The following is a 15115-nucleotide window of genomic DNA, read 5'->3' as shown; positions in this document are numbered from 1 at the left end:
GGGCAAGCTCGAGGAAGAGAGTACAATAGGTTGAGTAGGAGTGCCAGTGTTCTTAGGAGGAGGAGGCGGAGGGGGAGGAGAGGTGACCACCCCGGACCTAGCCCGGGACTTCGCCTTAGCCTCCCGGACCCTTTGGTAGGCCTCCTGAGCATTCTTTTTTGCCATATCTACAAAAGAAAACAAATAACAACCGAGTTACAAGTCGGTAAAATGTAAGTCAACAACTCGTCGGTAAAATATAAGTCGGCGAAAACTACTCGGAAATAAAGAATGCATGCACTACCTATTTGAGATTGAACGAAAATCGGTGTTCCCTGAAGAATTTTCCTGGTATCCAAATATGGGGACCTCCTCCATGCTTCTCGGAAAAACCCTACAATGGCCGCCTCCACCTCGTCTAGGTCATCTAGACCAATCTTTTCGCAAGGGGTGGCCGGCAGCCAGTAGAGGGGAAAGCGAGGGGAGGAATGCTCGTCCAGAAAAAAGGGGTGGTGGCCCTCTACAGCTTGAACCTTGAAGAAGAAGTTTTTGAAGTCGTGAAAAGATTCATCAAAAAGGGTGAAAATCCTCCGACCTTGAATGGCTCGGAAGGATACCCATTGTTGTTTGTTGTTTAGCCCACTAAAGGGCTTAGTCATATGGAAAAGATAAAAGAAAATTCTCAAGGAAGTCGGAAAGTCCAGAGCGTGGCTTATAAACTGATAAATCTTCAAGAAACCCCAGGAATTGGGGTGGAGTTGAGTAGGGGCAACTTTACAGTGGTGCAAAATGGATATCTCGAAATCTGAGAAAGGAAGAAAAACACCCAAGCGGGTGATCATACTTTCATACATGAAGAAAAAATGAGGGGCCGCCTCATTAACTCTCCCAAAACAGACCCGGTCTTCAGGACCCGGGATTACCAGTTCATATTTGGGCTCGTCCTCGTCCGAAGTACAGAGCCTATGATGAGTACGAAGGTGAGTGATGAACTCAGCGTCAACCAACGGTTCCTCCCCAAGGACCGTATCATCAACCCACTGAGAAAGAATGTCTACAGAAGCCATTTTTTATATAAGAAGAAAAGTGGCAGAAAACCTACAAAAAGGGAAAAAGAAAAAGAAAATCAAAAAACACGGCCACTAAAGAAGAGAGATTCGAAACTAGAATCTACAGGTCAACCTATCTACTCGCAAAACAAAACATGCAAACATAAAGCATGACATGGGGAAAGCAAAACTAACCTTTATCCGAAAATGGAGGTTGGAGAAGAACAGAAGTCTTCGAACGCAAGGATGCAATACGAACAAGATAAGAAGAAGTTTGAAAGATCGCAGAAACGGAAAATGGAAAGAGAGGGAAAGTATTTATAAATAGGCTAAGGGGCATAATGGTAAAAACGAGGCAGTCATTAATGAGACTGCACCGTTACCAAAGCCCTCAATCCCTAAACGCTTCCTCAACGGACACGACGCTTGAATTGACGTAACTGTCAGAAACAAAAGGTCGCGAAAATCACGTCGGTTTCAAAACCCGTGAAGGTCGGCCACGAACCCGAGTTGAATACTTGAACCCAAGCCTTGAAAGGGTCTTGGGCTCAAGTAGGGGCACTGTTCATACCCTGGCCCAATGTTAAGGGTCCAGGTCCAATCGAAAGACCTGATCCAATAGATTAAGCCTAGCAAAGCACCCACCTCCACTCAAGAGGTCGGTGTCCACCCCGACTTGGTACGAAGAAGTCGGTTGTGAGATTAGCTGGCAGGTAAACACTCATTCAAATGAGTAACCGCCCCTAAAATCTCTCTAACCACTTCCTAAAGCCATATCTTAACCTCCCTAAGATAGTGGGACGGTTATCACCCTAAAGATACGGCACTACTCCAACGGTGGTTATTGGCTCACCACTATAAATACACTGACACCCCTCAGGTATCTCTAAGTCCAATACTCTCTAAGACCTGCTTACACCCTTGCTAACTTAGGCATCGGAGTGTCCTTATAGGTACCACCCCCCATTCACACGCAAGCACAAGCCGGACGGAGCCTCCCGAGTTGCGGACCTACCTGGAATTCTCCTCCGTTGCACACTTGGGCCGCCTAACGCCATTCATTGGGCTAATCTCCGGTTACCTACCGTAACACCGTTGAAATTCATTTAGAGTGAATAGTTTATGGCCCAAAATAATGTCAACATTAAACAATAAATTCACTACAAACATAAATTTTTTTTCAAACCCACATTGAGGACCTTTACAAAAATTCTTAATTAATCATACTATCATTAACTATCACGGCAACGGAAGCTTCATGAGACATGCCTTCTGCCCAATCTGCAACACAGTGCAGAATTTGTCTTTTAACGGACACTTGTTCTCATCTCACATTGCCAGCATCTTTCTACACGTATAGAAACAATAACCCTTTCTACACCAGAGAATTCACCCTATATATATAACTCCCTCTTATTGCTGCTAGCTCTCTATGTTATATCTCTCACAGTCTTCTTGACTCCCCCTCTCTCCTATCTTTGCTCGTGTCTCTCTCGCTTCTCTCGTATCACTCTACCTATCAATCTACCTATCTCCCAACACAGGTTGTTTGGTTATCTAATGCCATTATTGAGAAAGTTGCTAGAAGAAATGTAACGAGAGCATCATGCCGAAAAAAAATTCTGAATCAAACCAAGTCATGGTATGATGTGGCCAGAAGGAACGTAATGAGAGACAATAATTACTCAACACTTAAATTTAACAGGTATATTTCCAGGTCATTTCCCAACACCCAGGACATTGATTTACAATCATTTCATTGAGACATTTCACTTTTTAGTATCTAAATAAAAAAACATAACAAATGGGAGGGTTGCCAACGTAGTTAACCATGCCGTACGAATGATAATTAGACCATTCTTATATTCTGCAGCCTATATGCATGCACGTTGGGTTAACTAATTTACTCATGCTCACAACATTCTAGTGTTAATAGGATGATGATGCAGTTGGAATGGAAGTCATACGACCTATAATTTGTTAGCACAAGAAATTCATGCCCCTTGTTACTATGTTTTATCAACCACAGTGACATTTTCGGTCCTCAATCCAATAACAGCATCTCATCCATAGAGTTAATGGGTCTCAAGGCCATTGATTCTCATACCACCCTATGTAAAAAAAATACACTCCTACTGCATATCAAGAAGCAACTATTCAACCTGATTGAAATAAAAAACAGTACAACTTAACACTAATTCACAACAGTAAACAGTTAATTCCCCTATCATCCAGGTACAGATACATGCAAAGTGATCTTAAAACATCTGACTTTTCCTTACACATACAGTATTCATGCAAAGTGACTATATACTATTCCCAGACAACACATTTTCAAAAACATACTCGACAAAATGCTAGCTGAGGTTGCGGAACACTTCCATCACCTGCACAGAGACAAAACTAAATTAATCCAATTTTCGCACCGCACCCTAATTAATGACTGACAAAACACGCCAAACACACGATAGTACAGTTTGGAAGTCGTGATTACCTCCCTAGTTACGTCGGCAGGGTCAGTAGATGTTCCGACCTAATATTCCCGCTTTGCGTCGTTCCTATCACGTCTTCGCCAAGACCAAGCGGGCGATACGGAAATACAAAAAAATTGGGGTAAGACATTTTATCAAAATAAGGAAATACAAAAAAATGCTTGACAAATACATGTTATTATTTTTTCTGGCAGTGTTAGATGTCATCTTTTTTTTTCTTTTTTCCTTTAAAAGAAATTATTTTACTATTTGGTTGTGAAAAGAATTAACATCTTTGTTACACTGACTATAGTTGCCTTGAATGTGATTATAGAACTACTTGTTCAACATGCTTTTAGGATACACAAGCTGCTGCCCACGCTCAGGTGAAAGCAGTCAAAGAAACGAAAATAGAGGTGGACAAGAAAATAGAAGCTAACCTGAAAGCAATTATAGAAATTAAAGTTGCAACATATATGACTCTGAAGAGTGCAGATATGGCAGATTCTGTGTTAGAAGCAGTCAAAGATGACCCAAGAAGGTGGTGTGAAGAACAAAACAGTGATATAGGCTACACAGAAAATTAACCAACCTCGTCAATCTCCTTGCACATCTATAAAGCAATAGAAAGTCAAAGATCAGATATATAGATTGTGTTCAATCTATAACAAAAAATAAGCAAAAGGGAACCATATTGGTTAGAGCAATTAAAATTTTGTCCTTTCTCTTTCGGATTTGGGGTTTCTTAATCAACTACAAGTCCAGCACGATTATGTTACGGATGAACAACTTTCATAAAAATATTTTACAAACACAGATAAATTCATTCTCAAAATTTGTTTCAAAGTATTTAGCAGGGAGACTATACATGTAATCAAACTACTTTGACATATTAACATTGCAAATTAGCAATTAATAACACCCTTTGCTTGCTAAAATTGTGCGAACTATTTAAATTAAGTTACCATTGAAAATTGAAATGGAATGTTTAAACTAACCTCTATTATTACAATTGCAAACTTTAGGCACAAATTTGTTAGGATAAAAAATTATGAACACAGTCCTACAAAGGTAGAATCAAAACTCTAACATTTTCTTAAGAAGCACATCATATCTTTACCCAAACATGAGCATACCCACATTTTAGAGACGAAAAAAATTTATGGCATAATAGTTTCATCTGGATTTTGTGCAACGAAAATATACAATGCATACCTCCACCGGCAAATCACGATCGATGGCAGTCTCACCCAGCTTTGGTGTTCCGTTTTTTGCGCATCAACACTGTCCCACCCGCAGCACATCGCACTCCCTAGTGAAGCCGACCAATCTCTGCCAACACACATGGAGCCACCACCCAGAGAAACTCAGCTTCGCTCCGGCGCCGTTAGAGGAGAAGCAAGTTCTTCTCTCTATCTAGTGTTTTTATTTTTCCTTCGTTAAGTTCATCTCCTGGGTTACCTTCTTTGTATTTCCAGTGAAGCAATCTGAAGCCACCACCAAAGCCATTTTTTCTACTCCATTTACAAATACTTTACAACAAAAAAAACTCACTTCAAATAGGCCCATTATCAGCTATCGTAACGGATATACTTCATCTCGTAATCTTCTAAACTCACCTGTCTCAACATTTACGGATTCACAATCTTCTTTGCACACTGCCACCAGCTTTCTCAGAATTGGTCTCATAAAGTGGACAAGTGTCACTGAATTATCCTGCCACCATATTTCTATACGTGTAGAATATAACTTCCTTTTTACATCAGAGAATCCACCATATATTAAATTCAATCATTAAAATTAATTATTATGTATTTATATATAAAATATAAGTAATTTTTAGCTAACCTTTTTATAAATAGAGAATTAAGTATTTTTTTGGTGACTAGAATTAAGTATTTTTTATTATTTTTTAATTATTATTAAATTATGATAAAAAAAATATTTTTGCAAATTACAATAATTTTTAAAGATATTTTATTTTATAATTTTCAATTTTTTTGGCCTGTCCAATTTTTTTAACGTGTTCCAAAAAAAAGAAAAATCAAAAGATAAAAATAAAGATTAAAAAAAATTCAACACAAAAACAAAACAAAAATTAAAAACTCGAATAACAAGAGAATTAGAGTGGCATCTTATTAGAGATATTAATCATGCGCACAATAATTATATTTCTCCAATAACAAATTTAATTAGTGTTGTGATAAGGATACTATCACACTCTATCTGGATGTTCATTTTTCATGAAGTATAATTTCTTAAAGATGACTAGATGACTACATTTAATATGAACTTGAAAAACTACTTCATGTACGTATATAAATAGAGGCTTAAGTCTCTGACAATTCCACACTACAATTAATAACAAATACTCTTCTCTCTCTTTTTATATTACTACTAAAATTTTCTCTCTTTCTTTATTTTATAAGTATTTTTAAATACTCTTTTTATTACTCTTTACATATAATATTAGTAAATATATTAATTATTTTTATTATATTGTGATAGTAATTGTAGTACTAAAATCTTTTACTTATACTTTTTTATTTTATATTTATTTTACAACAATTAAGACCTTATAAACAACTAAAAAAATTAAAATATATTTATACACTTGTATATATGTAATATATAGAATGTCATTCAAACTATATACATTCTACCTGTTAGTTATAAAAAAAATCATGTTACGCTAGTTATAAAAAAAAAACTCCTCTTACATTTGAAGCTTTTGCCGTTTTCAACTTCTTTTTTTTTTTTAATTTTTTATGACTGAAATTTTGAAACATATTAAAAAAAATTAGATAGACTGAAAAATTAAAAAAAAAAAACATTTTTAAAATCTATTATAATTTATAAAATAGATTTTATCATGGTTTATTAATTTAATTAATTAAGATTAAAATTATTTGACATGGATAAATTCTTTTAATAACAATTGAATAAATTATAAAAATACTTAACTTTTTATTTATAAGAAAATTGGTTAGAAATCACCATAAATATATGTAATTAATTTATTTTTAATATATATTATATATTTTAATATATATTTTATAATTTATATTAATTAATACATTGTTGTATGTATAAAATAGAATTCAAATTCTAAATATTTATTTAAGTTGATCATTCAACCAACTTAAATTGATTGATAATAAAATTTTTTTTTTTTTGCCTTAATATCTCCCAACCCGACACATTATTTAAAGGTACCAAATTACTGCATGATTGATAGTAAACTTTTTTTTTTTTTGGTATTATGATTGATAGTATAATTAATTAGGATATCATGATGATAGGCGTTATTATAAGGTGGTTTTCTTTCTCTTGTTGCCCATATGAATTGACCGAAATGTTTTATAATTAGAAAATATAGCAAAATAGCTCTTATAATATAACACATTGTATGTTGCTTTTAAAAATAAAAAAAATATGACTACTAGATTACATATTTATTGAGGGTTTTTTTTCAAATAAAATAAAAAAAATTAATTTTTCAAACCTCATTTTCCAGCTTTAATTTCCAAGATGCAATTTTTTTAGGTAATTAGGGCAAATTCACTGTACCCCCGGCTCGCCGTACCTCCGGCGAACTATATGTTGGATTTCGAAAATAAAAGCATAGCTGTTGGAGAGTAGATCATCAAAGCACAATATTAGTTTTCATTTTTAAGGTTGACATTTTCTCTACGATGTCAAGGAATCCATTGTTATCCATTTGTTACGATGGAAAAATAGTGTATGACGATGAAGGTTCTATAGTTTTTAGAGCGGGGCAACCGATATTCCCCTATATGATGCTGGAGGTTGACAGTTTAACAGCTTTGAGGAATTTGATATTGCATTATGTCGGGCAGCAAGAGAAAAAAGGGTGAAAAAGATTTACTATAGATATCCGACCGAAGTAGATGGCAGTTTGTTTTATAAAAGGCATGTTACACTCGTATTGTCTGTGTTACACTGTTACTATTATATTTATGAGATAACGGTTGTGAGAAATACGTTTGTTGTGTTGAATTAGGTACCGTTTGCACGAAGATGAGGACGTACGCGTCATACGGTTGTGGCACAACCGATGGACAAATATTCATTTGTTAGAATTATTCGTGTATCTGGTTGAGGTGGGTGGCCGAGGATCATCTGCAGATACTCTCGATAATAGTCCGTTGAGTGGAGCTGTTAGACGAACTATCAAGGACTATGGTGGACCTAAATATGCCACTCGAGAGGAGTCAGGAGGGGTCTAATGTTGAAGCTTGTAATGTTGACTTGATGGACGATGGGGTTGAAAGTCATGATGGTTCTGCAGTTAGAGATCCAATGATGGATCAATATGAAGTTAACCCCGATGAAGTAGACGATGCCGATGAAGAACCAGCTGAAATTTCCGATGATGGTGACGAAGAAGAAGAGATGAACTACTACAGTGACACTCAGATCGCTCTTACGCAGCTCGCCATCTCTCGACCATATGACCGGCCGGATCATTTCACGAGATTGAATCTCAATGCAATGACTTCGAATTGGTCATTTACCTAGGGAGGCTCTGAAGAGAATCCAAGCAATGAGTTTCAGATTTGACAACAATTTAAAGACAAGGAAGAAGTGATGTTGGCAGTTAAGCAGTACAGCATTAGGAGGATTGTGGATTACAAAATAGTAGAGAGTGGCCAGTTGAGGTACAATGCACAATGTATCTAGTTCGGCATCAGTTGTAATTGGAGCATACTCATATCGTATCGCCGGAAGCACGAAAAGTGGGATGTTAAGGAGATACAAGGGGGCTCATTCTTGCATGCAAACTTCGATGGGACAAGACCATGGTAGGTTGGATTTGAAGGTGATTGCGCAATACATCTTCACGATGGTCAAAGCTGATCCAACAATCAGCATCAGGGTTCTCCAAGGAGGTGTCGAGAATCACTTTCGTTACAAGGCGTCCTATAGAAAGGTTTGACTTGCAAAACAGAGAGTGATCGCCAGAATATATGGCGACTGGGAGAAATCATACAATGAGCTTCCTCGTTGGTTATTCGTGGTGCAGATGTACTTGCTGGGTAAGATTTATTTCAATCTTGGTTATTCATAGTTAAAAAATTCATATGTGTACAAGTAGGCAACTAAGTTTGGCTCTTTAGGTACTTGGGTGCAATTGGTGACTCAGCCTTGGCCTGGTTCCACATATACTGTCATGTTTCATTGGGTCTTTTGGACATTTCCACCGTGTGTTGAGACTTTCAGGCATTGCAAGCCACTTATTTCTATTGATGGCACTCACCTATATGGTAAATGCGGTAGGACCTTGCTGATGGCGATAGCTCAAGACGGGAATGCAAACATTCTGCCTATTGCATTTGCCGTTGTCGAGGGTGAGACAAAGGAGGCGTGGTCTTTCTTTATGTTGTATCTGCGGGAGCATGTCACACCACAACCCGGACTCTTAGTGATTTTAAACAGACACAAACCCATTGATGGTGCATTGAACGCCAAGGAGAATTTATGGAAATCACCTCACGCCTTCCAAGCTTTTTGTACAAGACACATTGCGGCCAACTTCATGAGCCACTTTAAGAACAAAGACTTGAAGAAAAGGTTCTAATTAACACAGCGTATTCAAAGTCACAGTGTAAGTTTGCGCATTATTTTGGTCAGCTGAAGGGCAAAAACGTGGCAATCACTAACTAGCTTGAGGAAATGCAATGGTCAAAGTGGGCACAGTATGCTAATGAGGGTCATCGATTTGGTCACATGACGATGAATATATCCAAGTGCATTAATGTTGTGATGAAGGGGTCCCGCAATTTGCCAATCAACGCTCTCGTCAAGTCAAGTTATTTTCGATTGGATGAACTTTTTGCAAGGAAGGGTTCCAAGGTACTGGCCCAACTTCAAGTCGGTGCTGAATTCTCTCAGACATTGTTGAAGGCCATAGAATTCAACTCCAAGCACGTGAACACCATGAATGTTTACCAGTTTGATCAATCGAGAACAAACTTCATAGATGAAGAGCTAGCGGCAGTTCCTAGGTCCAGGCAACAAAATTATCAGGTGATGTTTAATGAGGGCACGTGTGACTGTGGGTATTTTCAGGCTCTTCACCTTCCTTGTCGTCACGTCCTTGCAACTTGCTCTCATGCAAGACTTGATTGGAAGAGTTTTGTTCATCCTGTGTACCGCATGGAGTCGGTCTTCAATGTTTATAAATCAGAGTTTTAGCCGATAGGGCATGAGGATGACTGGCCATCTTATGACGGATCCCGTATTCGGCCCAACTCGAGGATGAGGAGAGTGAAGAGAGATCGGCCCGTCAACTCTAGAATTCAAAACAACATGGATGACGTTGAGCATAACGGCGAGAAGCGGTGCTGATTATGTCGCCAAAACGGACACACACGGAGGACTTGTACCGCTTTTGATGGTGGAGGGGGCGTCTTCTAGTCGACGTTAGTTATAGGTTTCGTTTATGTTTATTTATATCAGTCATAGCTACTATTATCGTTTCGTTAAAAATGTTGTTTACAACAGACTTGTTTCTATTTATATCATTCAAAACTTTCTACATACTTTTTACTATGCAAGTTGTGTGTAAACGTAAATAAGATATCTGGGCCCGGAACAACCCCGAGTATCTGCTCACATAACTCCTCAATCGTGCGTCTCTGATGGTGCTGCTCCCACCCATCAATGCACCCATTCACAGGATCACCGTCAATCCTAAGCCCCAGCTGGTAGGTACGTCCTGCAGGGTGATAGTCATCTCCCCGCACGGTAGATGAAACGTGTGGGACTCAAGTCTCCACTTCTCTATCAAAGGCGATGCAAGCTGTTAATCGTGCTTGAACTTGACCATATAGGCCACATACTCAAACCCAGCTCATCTGAGATATGGCCTAATTTGCTCCGGCGGCCATGCCATCAAACGGAAACAAAAAACACAAAAAAGAGGGACGGTTAGCACATAAAATAAGAGTTTTTCTGCTAATTAATTATAACAAAATAAAAACCACTTAAAAAAGCGTACCACTCTATCATGCTTGCCAGCAATGTGCTTAACGTGATCCAATCTATACATCTCACCTTCGTAACCTAACAGTTGCTCTTCCATCTAAGTACAATCTAGTAAAATAACATCACAAACACTGAACTCACCTCCTTCTACGTAAACCAAATTATTAAATAAAAAATATATTTAATTATTTAACTCGGCTTATAAATTTAATAATTCTAATTCTGCTCCAACTAACTGACGCGGTCAACTACCTAATTAATTAATAAATAACTAACTGAACTCTAAATTTTTCAAATCAAAATTTTTCTCATCCAATTAAACTTGATTAATTCTTCCACTAATTACCTTCTAAGTCACAACTTAAACTAATTATTCTAACTAAACTAACTAACAATTTACTTTGTTATACTAATTAACATGTTATAAACAATAAACAACAGGTATACTTAAAAATAATTACATAACAAATTTTAACTAACAAAAATATAATTAAAAGTAATCTAACTAACATGTTATCTGTAACTCTAACTAACAAACAATCTATAACTAATTATTTTAACTAACATGTCAACAGTTATGCTAACTAAGCTAAAAAACTTAATTCTAAGTAAGCAAAAAATTTAACTCTAACTAAGCTATTATTTATTGATCTGGAACTAAGAATGTCGTCTGCAATGAACTTCGCCGGGTACAATGAACTTGCCCTAATTATAAAAAAAATCATATCCTAAAAATTAAAAATGAAAAGTGGGGTTTGGGAAATTAATTATTTTTTTATTTTATTTGAGAAAAAAAATCCTATTTATTGATGTCTAAATTTAGAAAATTTGATCAACTTAATTATCACGATAATATGATATAATTCAATTATTGAATTAATAAAATTTATTACATATAAAAAATTATTTAATGATATAATTTAACAAACTTAGTGTAATTAAGTTATTTATTTATTTATTATGAAATATTATTATTAAAAAATAATTTAAGTTAAATAAATAATTAAGTCACTTATCCCCAAAAATAAATATTAGAAATTTGCCTTACATAGATAACAACCCACTAATCAATCTTTTATTGTGCTGAACCATTAATCCATTTGAATTTTCTTTTTTCTTTTTCCTTTTTCATGCACTTTGACAAATAAATGCAACCTTATCCAGAGGGTCCATCATCCATGATTCAACCATTTTGCGAGGTCATGCGTGTAGCAATTTTTTCACCATATCCTTTTTGTTGTTTGTTTCCATATATGCATGTGTGTATATGCATTTTTCTTCTTTTTTTTTCTTTTTCTCTTTTTTACAATTTTGGTGTGTTCTGAAGCTTCCCAATTTGGCATTGGCAACAACAACAGAAAGCAAAATTTGGAACTGGGCATGACATGAAGGTAGCATGTTTCTGCACCCCAGATATTAATTATGTTTATTTTGGTACCCAAAGACCAAAATTTGGTTCAAAAGAAGCACTTTTCTATCTCCAAAGGTGCTCCAATTTCAAGCATCTCAAGCAAGTTCATGGAAGAATAATCCGTTATGGCCTCACACATGATCAATTACTCATTAGGAACCTCATTCAAATTTCTTCCTCTTATGGCAAATTGAACTATGCCAAATTGGTTTTTGAGCAACTCAATTCCCCAGATACCTTCACTTGGAATGTGATGATTAGAGCATACACTAGGTTTGGTTCCCCTGAAAAAGCTCTTATTTTGTTCACTATTATGGTGTCAAAGGGCATTGAACTTGACAAGTTCACATACCCTTTTGTGATTAATGCTTGCATTGCTTCTTCAGCAACTGATTTTGGAAAAGTTGTGCAAGCTTTAGCAATCAAAATGGGGTTTTGGAATGACACCTATGTGCAGAACACTATGATGAATCTTTACTTCAAATGTGAGGATGCTGATAATGGACACAAGGTGTTCGATAAAATGCGCGTGCAGGAGGTTGTTTCTTGGACCACGGCGATTGGAGGTCTAGTTGCTTGCGGACGACTCGAGGCTGCTCGGAGATTGTTTGAGGAAATGCCTTCTAAGAATGTTGTTTCGTGGACGGCGATGATTGATGGGTATGTGAGACACCAGCAGCCAATGGAGGCCTTTGACTTGTTTGAAAGAATGCGACTTGATGGTGTGCATCCCAACGAGTTCACCCTTGTGAGCTTGATCAAGGCTTGTGCTGAAATGGGTAGCCTCAAATTGGGTAAATGGATTCATGATTATGCTTTCAACAATGACTTCAAACTTGATCCTTTCTTGGGTACTGCTCTTATAGACATGTACAGCAAATGTGGCAGTTTAGATGATGCAAGGCAAGTTTTCGATACCATGGAGGCCAAGAACTTAGCCACGTGGAACACAATGATCACTAGCTTGGGTGTGCATGGATTGAGGAATGAAGCATTGGAACTTTTTGAGGAAATGTTGAATAATAAGTCAAATGAAGTTCCTGATGCTATCACATTTGTTGGTGTTCTGAATGCATGCCTTCAATTGAATGATCTTGAACAAGGTCAGAAGTATTTCAATCTCATGACACAACATTATGGTATAACACCTTTGTTGGAGCATTATGCATGCATGGTTCAACTCTATAGAAATGCTAATGTGCTGGATGATATTTACACATTGGATAAGACAATATCAGTGGAGAAAACAAACAACTATGTTGCAGAGTTTCTCCAAGAGAACAAGATCATTGGTGTTGATGACATAGAGGAACTCCTGCAGAAGCATTACAGGTACTTGAATTGCTTAGAAGAACAAGTTGTAGATAATTTCTCCTCAAGTTCTTCACCTTAATTCCCAAGCTTCAAGTAGCTTAACAAGTACATATGGTTTATGGATTTTTACTCTTCGGATATGCATAGGAGTACCAGAGAAAATATATTCTAATTTAACAATTTTTTAGGATAGGAAAATGAAATGCTAGATTATAGAAATTCTGTATCATCACTTTTAGCTTTGTGAATAATGTATTTGTATTACACCGTGTATTTAAAATTGAATAAATAAAATAAACACTCTTTTGGTCTCTTATTTTTATTTCACGAAGGGCAAGTGGACAACTTGATTTTCAACAAAAAATTAAATGAATGTAAGAACTATATACTCCGTTGGTCTTTTTGTAAAGCCACTTTGCCCAAATAATTTGGCTCATCTAACGTGAAAAACTCGGTAAAATAATAAATTCAGGAATTAATCGCTATTAAATTTATACATATATTTTACGGTATTTCTTAATTCAAAAGATAATTCGATGAAAATTTTAATTCTTATTACATACACAGTTGGATTGAATTTGTCACCATTGGATTAACTTTGCGTGGCCCAATTTCAAACGTAGTTTATCTGCTAAAAAGAGTGTACGTTGGATTTATATTCTATAAACTCAGATATGAACAATTTTCAAATAGTTGATAGCTAATAATGTAGTATCATATGTTTACAAAAAACACTCTTATATTTAAAAATTCAATTCATTAGTTATTAATTTATATATACAAAGACCAAATATATATTTAACCCTAATATACTCAATCATAATTTTTTATAAGTTTTATTAGCCTAATTTTAAAAATATATTTAAAAGTTGATAATTGATTCCATGAAAACGTCACACATCTCAAATTTTCCAAAAAGGGCACAAACTCTATTAGCTTTCTGGCACAAGAACTAATGTGCCTAAAGGAGATATTAGATGAAAATTGATTTATCACTTTCAAAAAAAAAAAAAAATAGAAGATATTTAATCCTTGAAAAAATATAATTAGGAAGCAAAATATTCTATTACGCTTTATAAAAATATTACATAGACACATAGGATTTATTTATTCTAAATTAAAAAAAATAATTATTTTTCAAAAAATTAATCGGTCTTTAATTCTTGGAAATACATTTTTTTGGCATTTAGGTTGAGTTAGCCACACCCTGTGCGAACCTCACTAATTTTTATAATATTCGCCACATTCCGGACGAACTTCTATATTTTTATAGAATTCGCTGCATCCCCTCAACGAATTTCATTTCGTTTTCCTCTATAAATACCGGTAAAAAGAAAAGTTGAAAAGTTGAACACTGGACAATCTCTGGCGGCAATGACAACTATTATCATGATCTCCAAAAATATATAGAAGTACACAGGAAAACACAGAAATAAGTCATATTTAACAATAGTGTAGTAGAAATGGTGCTCTCAACTCCTTAATTTTGAAAAAATTTAGTTTGGTTTAACAATGGTTGTCATTGTCGCCGACAATGTTGAAGAAGCCATGCTTGCTGTCCGTCTAGTATTCAAGTCTCCAACATTCTTTCTCAACCAAAATAAATCAAACTAAGTTTTTTTCAAAATTAAAAATTTTGATTATGATATATATTTTTTTTCAAATTAAAAGTGATACGTCACCCTTATCCTCGGCCGCCCGAAAAGTTCGGCACGTGAGCAGATAAGCTCGGCCGAAGCCATTTGAAAAATAGAAGACGTGCTCAACAAACCTAATCACCAAAACAGAATATGATAACCGACCTACAAACTAGGATTTATCCACAGTAAACGGGTAAAACAACTCCTATAAAGCCGAACTAATATTCTCAGCTAAGGATC

The 15115-nt window shown here is 35.8% G+C and overlaps 2 protein-coding genes across 2 annotated transcripts; both read left to right on the top strand.

Moving 5' to 3' along the window:
* Window positions 1-8186: 8186 nt before the first annotated feature.
* On the top strand, window positions 8187-9101 carry LOC130934506 (uncharacterized). The gene is made up of 3 exons (XM_057864069.1): window positions 8187-8453; window positions 8547-8559; window positions 8641-9101. Exons 1-3 carry the CDS (start codon window positions 8187-8189, stop codon window positions 9099-9101), a joined length of 741 nt encoding a protein of 246 aa, XP_057720052.1.
* A 2603-nt stretch (window positions 9102-11704) lies between these two features.
* Window positions 11705-13528, top strand: LOC130936074 (pentatricopeptide repeat-containing protein At3g26630, chloroplastic-like). Its single transcript, XM_057866054.1, has one exon. The coding sequence runs from the start codon at window positions 11896-11898 to the stop codon at window positions 13312-13314; it is 1419 nt and encodes a 472-aa protein (XP_057722037.1). The 5' UTR covers window positions 11705-11895; the 3' UTR covers window positions 13315-13528.
* Window positions 13529-15115: the final 1587 nt, after the last annotated feature.

This window comes from Arachis stenosperma, chromosome 6 (genome assembly GCF_014773155.1).
Source record: "Arachis stenosperma cultivar V10309 chromosome 6, arast.V10309.gnm1.PFL2, whole genome shotgun sequence".
Classification (NCBI taxonomy): domain Eukaryota; kingdom Viridiplantae; phylum Streptophyta; class Magnoliopsida; order Fabales; family Fabaceae; genus Arachis; species Arachis stenosperma.
Note: the sequence above shows the minus strand (reverse complement) of the source record. Positions and strands in the feature narration are given on the sequence as shown.